This window comes from Dermochelys coriacea, chromosome 5 (assembly GCF_009764565.3).
Source record: "Dermochelys coriacea isolate rDerCor1 chromosome 5, rDerCor1.pri.v4, whole genome shotgun sequence".
In the NCBI taxonomy this organism is placed as follows: domain Eukaryota; kingdom Metazoa; phylum Chordata; order Testudines; family Dermochelyidae; genus Dermochelys; species Dermochelys coriacea.
The window spans coordinates 121,687,414-121,699,718 of NC_050072.1; the positions used below are offsets into that span (position 1 = coordinate 121,687,414).

Genomic DNA, 12,305 nt, shown 5'->3' on the forward strand with positions numbered 1-12,305 from the left:
ACCACCCCCGCCTCCATCTGTGAGGCTTTTGGTGTTTAAATTGGTAGTTAACAAAAACACCCCTGAATCAGAAGGTTATTAAACGTGTCTGGTTCAGCTTCGCTTGTTACAGCCTCAGCTTTCCCTTTGCAAGCTCAACCCAGAGAGGAGTGACATGCTCCTGATGCACAATGGAGATGCATCCGGAGGACCTGATAAAAGTGGTTTCCGCTCCCTCCGTTGGCAAGAGATGGACATACCCTTGCAACGTGGTCTACAATCTAAGTTTGGCCCATTAGCTGCGCCTGGGAGGTAAGCTACAATTGTGGCTACGTGCAGTCTTCTGCCTTTGTTAGGGTAGAAAGTTGGACCTTATCCCCTCCGATGCAGATTGCACACACTAACCAATGCGTTGTATTAAGCGATTGTATACTTCTGTATTAAACAACTGCAGTGCACCCTGCTTGGGACGATGCCTGAAGACCACTACATGGAAGTTTCATCAGGCAGTGAATGAAACCAAGGTCATACTTAAAGTTATACATGGGCTTAAGTACCTCCCTGGATCTGGGCATGAGAGACTAAAGTCCCAGTCCTGCACACACAGTTACACATGTGCTAACTTCAAGTACGTGAACAGTCCCATTGAAGTCTTGCAATCAACATGACTACTCACGTGCATGTGCATAAGTGTTTGCAAGACTGGGAGCCAAATGACTTGCCAAAGGTCATACAGGAAATTTATGGAAGAGCGGGGAATTTAGTCCAGGCTTCTTGGGTCACAGTTCAGTACCACGAGATCACCTTTCCTCTCTCTGACCTATCTGCTGAAAATATTTCCTTATCCTTTCTTTTAAAATAAAGATCATGCAAGAGTAATTAGGTACAAGAATCAGATCAGTTCAAATCAGACCAATCATTTTTTTCTTTTTTTATAAATCTAAACAAATCAATCCTTGCAGTGTTGTTGTAGCCATGATGGTCCCAGGATATTAGAGAGACATGGTGGGTGAGATAAGAGCCATCCCTTGGGTAGGGCAAACCGCCCCAGGGCCTGCGCTTCAAGAGTCCCAGCGCTTTGATAAAATCAGGACTGTCACAATATTTAGCCTGTGTCCTGACCGATTTAAGATCGGGATGCCATTTGTCCTGATATTCAGCTAAGGAGGCGGGAGGGAGGTGAGGCGGGAGGGCAAGCGGGGCGAGGAGGCAACCAGCAGGCAGGAAGGTGGGAGATGAGGAGGCAAGTGGTCGCCGGGTGGGTGGGCAGACTGCGAGGAGACTAGCAGGGAGGCCGATTTGTCCCGGGCCCCGCACCACCCTAGGGACAGCCCTGGGTGAGGCAATACCTTCAGCAAAAGTTGTCCAATAAAAAGATATTTCCTCACCACCTTCTCTCTCTAAATAAATAAATAAATAAATAAATAAATGTGATTCTACAACAAAGAACCTTTCAACTCACCTCTTTGTATTCATTAATCAATTTTGTAAGTCCATTTAAAAGCATTGGGCCTAGTGGCTTTATTTTACTTTCTGGACAACTGGAATTTAAAAGAAAACATATTAAAATATATTCTTTTACTACCAAAAACCAATTGCTTTCTATAACTGCCATCATCATCATCATCATCTCTGTTCTGCCAGTATTACAGCTTAGCATACAAAAAAAGTTATACAATATTTTAAAAAACCCCATGTGCAATAGAATTAAATATTCTTTGCCTTCAGCACAACAGCATATTTACCATACAAAGCTGTCTCCGTAAACTGCTTGAAATAGTTTTGCATCTATTACCATAAACCATGTAAGTTGCTTACCTTATACAAATATGATGTACAAACTGCAGGGACAGAGTTCTCAGTTTTGTGTTTGTATTTGCACCAAAAAGCCCATCATACACCACCTGGTGGGAAGCACGAGAAGATTTGATACAGTGACTGGTTTAATTTTTGAATATTATTTGCACTCCCTTCCTTCCCTAGCTATCACATGCAGTAGTTAAGTTTCAGCTTTTTTCTAGGCACTGGAGGAATGATACAAATAGTAGATGTGTTATGAATAGCTGCTGTGGAGTGAAGGCGTTACCTGAATATTAGCTGGGAATGTTTCTGCAGCTTGTCTGGAACGCAGAAGATGAGGAACAATCTTTAATTTAACCCGGGTGCTGACTGGATCTCGTTTCAGTTCTGGCTTCAGAACAACTCCCTGTCAGGTACAAGGTGAAAGATATTTCTTTGGATGTGGCTACTACTATTTGACTGCCAGCTACTGTTAATAATTCACAAAAAAGTGTGTATTTTTTTCAAAAAAGAAAAAAAAATATTTACTCAACAGCAACTGTCCAGCAAAAACACAGATGAAAGGAAGTGACAAACTAAAAATGGATGCTTTGTCCAGCAAAGCAATCAAGACAAATAAAATAAGATCCTCATGAATAAAGCAGGAACACAGCACTGGACGCAAGTCTTACCTCTTTAGTTTTCAGTGGTATATCCCCGAGGTACACTTTGTACATTTTGTTGACGATAATAGGATTATTCCAGTCAATTAAGCTAAAGAATTGTTAAAGCAACATGTTAAAATTATGACTTAATTATTTACAAATATATTTTACAGCACTGTGTAATGTTTTGAAAAAAAAAAAAAAAAACCTAAATCTAATTAGCTTCAAGTGCAGCCTAATTTCACCCTCACCCCACATATAATCTGCAGTCATGAGATAAAGAATTACAAGAAATTACAAGTAAGTCCTCACAACCATGTACTTCACAGATGAATTTTTGCTTCCCAAATAAGAGGTGAAAAAACCCACAGTTGGTTCCTTCTCTTCCTTTCCCACTGAAGTGTGGGGGATGTGAATTTAGTGCGGGAGAAATCACTTTCAGCCCAAGTGACTGCCCTGGAAAACAAAGACCTCTACTTATCCACAAAACTGGTCAGGCATGGGCACCAGGGACCACAAGCTTATTACCACTGCACCTTGACTCTGACCTGGCTGGGACACTCCTACAAGGGAGAAGATATTTCAAGCTCCAGGCCCATTCATCCTTGGCTTCTCCAATGAGACCGTCAACCAGGAGGGCAATCACTATGGTGGTTTTAGCAATAGGGACCCTTGTGAGCTAGGAAATGGATTTAGTCCAAAATCGTTTAACACAGGCCAACAAACAGCCAGCTGATCAGAGCAACTTGGTCACTATAGACCTGAGCTGGGCTTGAATCACTGACCTAGGACCTTTCACCCCAGTGTCCTATGTTGTTCTTTGAACAATAGTGTCCACAGTCAAGTGAGCCAAAAAAATAACTGGTGGGGGGGGGGCACAGAGTAATCAAGAAGGAGGGCACAAACATTTTTGCCTACAACAACTGAGCCCTAAACATGGGGTTAACGTATTGGACATCTAGCAGCTGCATACATAATGCAAGATGTGTTTAAACAAATGTGTTTTATGCCGAGGTAGTTCTTAGGACTCACAATACAACCAAAAGGGGAGTGAACAACCAGGCTCTAAAGAAGAGAGAGTCATTTCCTCAACCAAATTATTCAAATGAATTAAAATAATCTCTCTGGCCATGACTGAGGTGCACTGGAGAAGGCGTCAGGTCACTGGTTTATGCTGTGCTTTGCTCAAACCAACACTATTTAGCCCCACACTATCAGCAGTACAGAATTCACCCACACATTCAAAAGACTGGCCAATCCAGCTCCAATAATAAGGAAGTCAGTTTGTGTATGCTCCAACCACAAGCTGCGTGAACACCAGGCCACCTCCTGTGTGAACGGAGTAGCCTCTGCTTAGTAAGTGACTCAGCAAATAGCAATAGCAACTACATCTGCTGGCCTAAGGCAAAAATCGCAGATTTTCCTCCAGGAGGAGCATTATTTCCAGCCAGCACTGGCTGGGGAGGAGACAGTCATCCTACAAGAAACCTTGCTGCTGTGGTCGTGGAAGAGGACAGCATAGGACAATGTTGAAGTGATTAACCAGCGGGATAAATGTGCATTGTCAGAAAGCAGTATGGCTTTCCCATTTGATAAGCTATGCTGGGTCCCACTAAAAAAGTATTCATAGAATATCAGGGTTGGAAGGGACCTCAAGAGGTCATCTAGTGCAACTCCCTGCTCAAAGCAGGACCAAATCCCCAATTTTTGCCTCAGATCCCTAAATGGCCCCCTCAAGGATTGAACTCACAACCCTGGATTTAGCAGGCCAATACTCAAATCACCAAGCTATCCCTCCCCGCATATGAATGAGCTAAGAGGACAGCAGCATAACCACTCAGAGGAGTTGCTGTCCCCTCTCAGCGTGTAACCTTTCTGGATCACTACATCAATTGCAATTATTATTATTATTAGAAATGCCAGTGCCCAGTTCTTAAACAGAAGCCATTACCTTTGTTTGCTTTTCAGTTCCAGGTCTGCTGCAGTTGCTACACTGTGTCGTGTGTCGCTGGAGGCTATTACCAAGTGTATAACAGCTTCAAGCTCTGGTACCTGCTCAGCTTCAATGAACTTTACTATTCCCAGTTTACACTGCTCAGCAACGTAGAAGAGAAAGTAAAAATTACTGACCAGATGACGTGCTACATTAATGTCAAGGTTTAGCAGACTGAAATCTGGGCTTTTTGTAATCCTAAAGAGGGAAACTCTCACTCTTTCCATCTCTTCAACTGAGAAGCTAAGCTTTCTAGGTGGCAAAAAGTTCATTTGCAGTGGAGGTTTAACATAACTGAGAAAAGAGTTCAGAAACTCTATTACATCAAAGAGAAAGACACAAGCAAGGACAGAGCTCAGCTGTGCATTTACTGGCAAGTTCTGAAAATATGTTTTAAGGTTAGATGGAAAAATTGTTGACAGATCAACAGTGGCAGCCTTAGACCTCCGTCTCACTCTAATCATGTGTAGGTGCCTTAATGCATGAAGTGCAGGTTTCAAAATAATGTGCACCTAGACTACAGAGACCTACTCAGGCATTGTGTGCTTTACATACAAGCTGGGCAAGCCATTTTTTGGAGTGAATTCTTCATTTACTTCCACACTGTGCATTCCTTGCATGTTGCAGCCATTGTACCCATCAAGTCGTTTTACTGAAGTTCCCATTTCATACCCTGCATAGCCCAAGCGATTTGCATTACCTGTTCCAGCTGTTCAGGTGTCCATGGGCTATCTCCAATTACACGTTTGGCTGCGTAAAAGCTCATCCCTGGAGGAGGTTGAGGGATCCCTGAACTTCCAGCACTACTGGATGCAGAAGAGCCCTGTGCCGATGGCACGTTTTGACGACTCTGGGATTCATTCAGTACATATCTGGAAGGAAAAAAGGAACACTTGCGTGGACTTATTAAACTACCCTATGAACTGAAGTCAATTCCTCATTACAGGCACTGAAGAGATCAAAATAAATATCTCTCCTCCCTCCCCCTCAAATATTATTTTTTGACCATATTGTGACAGGTTCGGTCACAGGGACTCCCTTGGGACTGTCACGTGATGTGCTGAGCCCGTCTTCCCTGCCAGCTTGGGACTTCAGAGTAATATTTCTAGCTTCAAATACAAGAATGATACATTCATACAACTAGGATGATCACACTCAGTAGATTACAAGCTTTGTAATACCTTACAAGAGACCTTTTGCATGAAGCATATTCCAGTTGTGTCATATTCACACTATAAACATATTTCCATAAAACATATGGAGTGCAACATCACATACACACACACACACATATATATATATATGTAAGACTATTTAAACACACTGCAGAGCCTTGACAAGTTGCATTAGTGACAGGGAGACCCATTGCAAGTTAGCCTGTAAGCGAACACAACAGTGCGTCACAAAATGTAGTTTGTTTATTGAGCGAGTAGCTCAGATGATACTTCTCAGCATAACAATTGGTCTGCTACCGTAAATGCTACAAAAGGAACAAAGGACCAGTAACTCCAGGCTTCCCGATAATGCTCGGCTATTAAATGTTTGTTGAGAGAGGAGAAGGATGGCAGGGCTTTTTGGTGAGTGTTAGCAGGTTAGTGGTTCGGTAAATTAAGAATTAATGAGGTTCTGCTGTGTTAGAAATCAAAACACATTAAACACTGTATTCGATAAATTCTTATACAAATACTAACTGGAGCCTGTATGAGGGGCGCTGGACTAGATGACCTCCTCAGGTCTCTTCCAACCTATGATTCTGTGATTCCCTCAATCTCAAAGAGGAGTCTGGGATGCATGAAAATACAGAGAAGGCAGCAAAGCAGGCCCCTTTCTGCTCAGGGGGCAACCCCGGGATGTGAAGGGAGGGGAGAGCTGTGATAAAAAAAAAAAAAAAAAAAAAAACAACAAATACCCCTTGAAAACAGCCCATCTCTGCAGTGTTGATAGTGGAGACAGGCAACAGAATTGAAATTCTCAGGCATACAGCGTTTGGGGGCTCAGGCGCTGGTCTTCATAGGGTACATCGATACTGGAACTGGAGGTTTCGTTTCCAGCGTGGGTAGGTGTACCGACGCTAGCTCGGGTAAACATTCCTGCACTAGCTCTGATGGAGCTTGCATGCTAACAATAGCAGCATAGCTGGCCACCGACTACACTCACACCCAGGACCTAGGTACTCATTCGTGCGGTTAGCCCATCCCATCGCCTGCGCTGCCATGGCTGCTCTGCTATTTGTATCATGCTAGCTCCATCAGTTAGCACACGTACATCTACCTGCCCTGGAAGTTACACCTCCAGCTCCAGTGTTCACGTATCCTCAGAAAGTGACCAGCTAAGCTTTTCTGTGAGCACCCACACACACGCCTAGGGTCCAGAGTAACAGCCACTCTCCCCTGTGCTGCGGAGCCAGCTAAACCCATCAGAACATGAGAACTGTGGCACAGAGACCAATCTGAGCAATTTACTCTTGCTCTGAACAATGTGTGTTCAGCATACAGACCACAGAGGCAGAAAATCTCAGCAATGCAAGCAAATGCTCATCCCAACTCTAGAGAATGATCTTTCACGCACAGAGTTTAAACAACTGTGAGATTTGGGCTTTTAAACCCTTCTTTAAAATCTTTCTTGGAGACTCCAGCTTACAGCAAGATTTAGCACTAAAATTTAAGGAGACAAAACAATCAAGCAACTATGCAGTAGGCTACTGGGAACAGAGATCAGACCTGGTAATTCACTTCAAGGTTCAGTTCCAGCAGAAGTTCAAATCAGAATATAATAAAGGAAACAGCTTGTAACAAAATATCACCTACAGAACAGGAATACAGATCCTTCTACGGCCTGATCAACAGCATAGCCTTATACTAGGATACTCCTTCCCCCTCCAGGCGGTACCACTAAATACAACAGAACGTAATCAGGTTCTATTTAGAGAGCACTCATTCCTGATAGATTTATCAGCATCACAGCTTCAGTACATGTGGACCAAATCCGACGCGTGAAGCATAATCACAGAGCAAGTTCCACCGAGCAATTTTATGTCAAGAAGGGTAAATCAAAGTTACAACAGATTATGCATGGTTTCCACACAGAGGCCAAGGTTTTCAAAGATGGCCAGTGATTCTGGATGCTCATATGGAGATGCCCTCTTAGCACTTTCCAAAAATCAGGTCTCTTAAAGATGTCTCAAGTCAGGCACCCAAAATCACTGGTCACTTTTGAAAATCTTGGCCAGAGCTCTCTGGCACTTTTGAAAATCCTACCCAAAGTGCATCAGGAGCACTAGTCTCACTGTAATACAAAAGGGCATGTCCTCCTAACTCACGCAGGTGTATTAGAATATCCCAGCTTTCACCTGCAGCCAAGTGACAGTGAAGGGGGACAATGGGGGAGGAGTCCTGCTTTTAAAATAATTTCCAGTGTCCTTCCAAGTGAATGCTTCTGGAACAATATAAAAGGAGTGGCAAACACAGAGTCAAATGGGAAGTGGCTTTTGAAAAGTATTGATTAAATATGCAAAAGAGCAAGATCAGTAAAACCCAATGGCACTATAAATAATGAGTGTACACAAACTTGCTCTGGGAGCTGATGCACACATCGACACCAGCTGTTAATCAAGATTACGACATCTGTAATGAGCAGAAAGTCGCAACATAAATCTCATGTCATTACGGGGCCGATCTTGTGAGATATGAGCCCTCATTGCCCATTTCGATCTAGTGCAGTTGAGAGTGCTCAGAACCTTGGGTGATGGGGCCCCAACAGACCCAGCACAGAAATGGGGAGGTGCAGGGGGGAAGATGATAAAGCAATTTGATGTTTGTTTTATTGTAAAAGCATGATTATTTAAAACCACAGTTTACCTCTCTAAGGGCTTGATCCTGCTCCCAACGGAAGTTAATGAGAGATTTGTAAGACAGATTCAATAAAGCACTTAAGCCCTTTGCTGAATAGGGATGGGATTACTCACAAGCTTAAAATAAGGTTCCTGTTTAAGTACCTTCCTGAACCAGGGCCTCATCAACTTTATTGGGAAAAAGAGGTAAAGGAGCACACTTTAAAGAAGTCTCTTTTGTGCACACTTCTGATCATCCATCATATACAGGATACTCCAAGTGCTACAGGATTTTGCTGCAGCTCACCCTGACTTACCCATAAGGCATGAGGAGCACATCCAACATAAAGTCCAAGAGCAGCTGTACAGTCTTTGGTTTTTCAGCAAGATTAAATGGAGAAGCTGCTTTCGATGGTTCCACAGGATATTTCATGTGAAAAAGGGCTGGTATTAGAAGATGCATTAGGCTGAAAAACAATTACGTTTAGTGCAACTATTTACAAAAACACCTTTTGATTCTTAGCATTCAACAGACAAACTGTACAGCAGAGATTTAAGCAAGGTTTGTTTGTTTGTTTTTTTTTTAAGTGAAAATCAACCAAGTCTTATTCTGACAGCTTTCATTTGATTCCCATTGTTAGGCATGTTGGGTGGCTGGGAGCAAATTGGGGGGCTGTGTTTAAACAAAACAAAATACAATACAAACCCACAACCAAGGATAAGAATTAATTATCTATGTCCACATTTTTAAGAACATTACTACATTTTACTTATGTGAATTCATTTAAACATACATACACACACACGCACAGAAAGAAAATCTAGCTTCAGAAACTGCAACCAAAGAGACTCACAGAGAACACCTCTTGTTCAAAACTTGGGCTCTGATCCTGCACAGGGCTGAGCATCCTCAAAGTCCCATTGAAATTAACTGGAGTAGAGGGAGATTAGCACCTCATGGAATCAGACCCAGAGTTATAAAGCATACATACACCATGTCTATTTTCTGTAGATGTACAGCCAGATTTCCAAAAGGCCTCAGCACCCAACAGTGCCCACTTACACACCTATGTTGAAATCCTGGCTCCACTGTAATTAACCAGAGTTTTGCCATGGACTTCAACAAGGCCAATATTTTACCCTGATTCTCGTTGATAACTAAACCACTTTGTACCACTCTGGTAGCACAAAGGCACCTTCAAGTAAGTGAAAATGTCATTTATACTCATTTTAGGGCCCCATTACACTGCCAGAAATGCTTGGCACACAGCAGCTCCTATACCTGGCCTGTAATTGTCAGTATCTTATCTATTATGATAGATTTCCAAATGTGACATGAGTTTGGATGCCTCCATTTTTGGGTGCCCAACGTGACACTTTAAAAGGGCCCAGTTCTCAGAGGGCCAGTGCTCTGCACTCTGTGAAGGTCAGGTTTCTTTAAGGTGTCTCAAGTCGGGAACCCCAAATCACCGCTTTTGAAAGTTTAGACATAACTGTACTATAGTGCCACCTAGATACCCTGCACCCCCATCAAATTGAGGCCCTGGTGTGCTGGGCATTATACAGATTCAATAAATGAGACAATCCCTGCCCTGATGCGTCCTCCATACTAACTAATGGTCAGGAAGCAAAGCTGGATTTCTGCATATATAATCCAACGTGCAAGTCTTGCTAGGTAATCAAACGATCACCAAGAAAAAGTGCATTTCATTTTATTCTTACAATATAAGCTTCTTTCATTCCAACTGTACATAATCATACCTATCTTGCTGTGGTTGCGGTTTCCCTTCCATTGCAGTGAGGAGGGTAGGCGCCAACTCACATTGTTTTTCCACAGGCAAACGAGGGTAACCCATCTTAACATAAATTATTGTAAAATTCTGCAAAGGTAAAATATATATATATGTAGCATCAATAGAAAAGAAAAATCAATTTTGTTAAACTAGCCCCATATGGTACGTTTCTGACGTTGTATATAACAACATTTAAAAGACCAAGCAATTATTTCCAGGGCTAATGATGATTAACTGACAGTTTTCTACTGGCAGGTTCAGCACCTATTCCGCTCTCATTCACTGCTGACTTCAATGGTAGTAAGGCACTGTGATGGAGTGTACTCCCCACATTGGCCCTGAGAGAGTAAATTAGGCACCATTAACCCATAGGTGGCACTCTGAGGAGGAGCCAGGGAGCAGGGATTGATCAATCAGACATGAAGCTCAGCTGGACAGGAACAGGAGGGTCCTACATAAAGTCAGATAGCTGGCAACAGAAGGGGGCTGCAGTTACTCCCTAGGAGGAGAGAGGTACGTTCAGGACTACAGAGGGTAGTCCACGGTCACTCCCTGGGAGAAGGGAGTTGGGAGGCTGGCAAACTGGGGGCCAGGGAGGTAGGAGAAGGCTCAGGAGAAGAGCAGCAAGGAATAGGAGACCAGACTTGGTTGCTGAAGAGAGGGCCCCTGGGCTGGAACCCAAAGTAGAGGGCAGGCCCGGGTTCCCCTACCAGTCACTGGGGACACGGCACATACCAGGCAGAGGACAGTGGACCACCTGGAACTATTTGTTGCAGGACAGACTTTATTCCACCCCCAAGAAGGAGAACCATGTAGTGACCCAGCCAGAGGGCCAAGTCACAAAGACGACACTGCAGTTCCTGGGTCCACAGGCTGACGAAAGAGACAGCACCAGAGGATGGCGTAATGCCTCGCCAGAGCTAATCTCCAGTGCAACCAAGGAGAGGCATCACCTGCGGTGAGTGCACCCCAAGACAGGCACTTAGGAGGATGCCCCTCTCTCTCTCTCTCTCACTCACTTTCTCAGGTCCCTATTTCTGAAAGGAAATAAAACTGAACTATTGGGTAACTATGGATTTCTGCAACATAACCAAGAGGTCCTTTGAAAACATTTCTAAATCCTCCTTGTTAAAAGCTGCAAATAAAATTAAAAATACAGAGCTGCGGGATAGGACAGCACAAGCGGCTGATAATGGGAGAGGAACCCCTTGCACTGCTAAAATGCTGGTTCAAATCCAACTCAGGTTTGTAGTGATGTAGAATGGTTACCTGCTGGCTGTTCAATAACTTAATGGTTAAAACATTTATGTTCGGGGGCAGGAGTCAATCCAATTCCCAGTGCACAAGTACCCAAAGAGCCAGGCATGGCCTGGCCCCCACTCCCATCCGACCCTTGGCTTCTCATCCCCAGACGACCCCCCGGGGACCCCTGCCCCATCCAACCCTCGCTGTTTCCTGATGGCCCCCCAGAGACCCCTGCCCCATCCAACCCCTGCTCTTAGTCCCCTGACTGCCCCCGGACCCTCTGCCCCTAACTGCCCCCCCCACCCCATCCAACCCCTCCTCTCCTTCCTGACTGCCCCCCTGACTGCCCCCCGGGACCCCTGCCCCCATTCAACCTCCCTGTTCCCCACCCTCTGACTGCCTCGACCCCTATCCACGCCCCGACCACTCCCTGAACTCCCCTGCCCTCTATCCAACCACCCCCAGCTCCCTGCCCCCTTACCGCGCTGCCTGGAGCACCGGTGGCTGGGGGGCAGCTGCACCAGGACAGGCAGCCATGCAGCGCAGCTCCGAGCACTGGGTCAGGCCGGGCTCTGCAGCTGCGCTGCCCCAGGAGCTCACAGTCCCGCCGCCCAGAGCATTATGCTGGCGGTGTGGCAAAGTGAGGCTGTGGGGGAGGGCGAACAGCGGGGGAGGGGCCAGGGTTGAGCCTCCCGGACCAAGAGCTCAGGGGCCAGGCAGGATGGTCCCGCGGGCCGGATATGGCCCGCGGGCCTTAGTTTGCCCACCTCTGCTCTAGCGTGTAGAGGTAGTCATTCAAAGTCAAAGCTTGGCTGTAATGGCTGGGTAATGCAGGATTAGTACATTTGATCTGTGGATAAATAAGGACTCTATCTGTGTGAACAGGAATTTTGAGCCCTGGCTGAAGATTCGTTGAGCCAAGTATGTTTTTATGACAAAATGTAGCTAAAAACTAAGTCCAGGTGTCTGATAAAAATTTGAAGGCTTTGTTATACGTATCAACAATTATCTAACCATGTTAC

The 12,305-nt window shown here is 44.6% G+C and overlaps 1 protein-coding gene across 5 annotated transcripts in view; it reads right to left on the reverse strand.

Annotated features, from left to right (window-relative positions):
• ECPAS (Ecm29 proteasome adaptor and scaffold) overlaps nucleotides 1–12,305 on the reverse strand; it is a 95,225-nt gene that overhangs the window by 61,372 nt on the left and 21,548 nt on the right. For all 5 annotated transcript variants that reach the window (XM_038403192.2, XM_038403191.2, XM_038403193.2 and 2 more), the window contains 8 exons: nucleotides 10,007–10,125; nucleotides 8,563–8,712; nucleotides 5,117–5,288; nucleotides 4,375–4,514; nucleotides 2,451–2,532; nucleotides 2,066–2,185; nucleotides 1,798–1,883; nucleotides 1,442–1,520 (listed from right to left, as the gene is read on the reverse strand). In XM_038403192.2, the coding sequence (XP_038259120.1) occupies nucleotides 1,442–1,520; nucleotides 1,798–1,883; nucleotides 2,066–2,185; nucleotides 2,451–2,532; nucleotides 4,375–4,514; nucleotides 5,117–5,288; nucleotides 8,563–8,712; nucleotides 10,007–10,125 (948 nt within the window). The remainder of the gene's footprint in view (nucleotides 1–1,441; nucleotides 1,521–1,797; nucleotides 1,884–2,065; nucleotides 2,186–2,450; nucleotides 2,533–4,374; nucleotides 4,515–5,116; nucleotides 5,289–8,562; nucleotides 8,713–10,006; nucleotides 10,126–12,305) is intronic.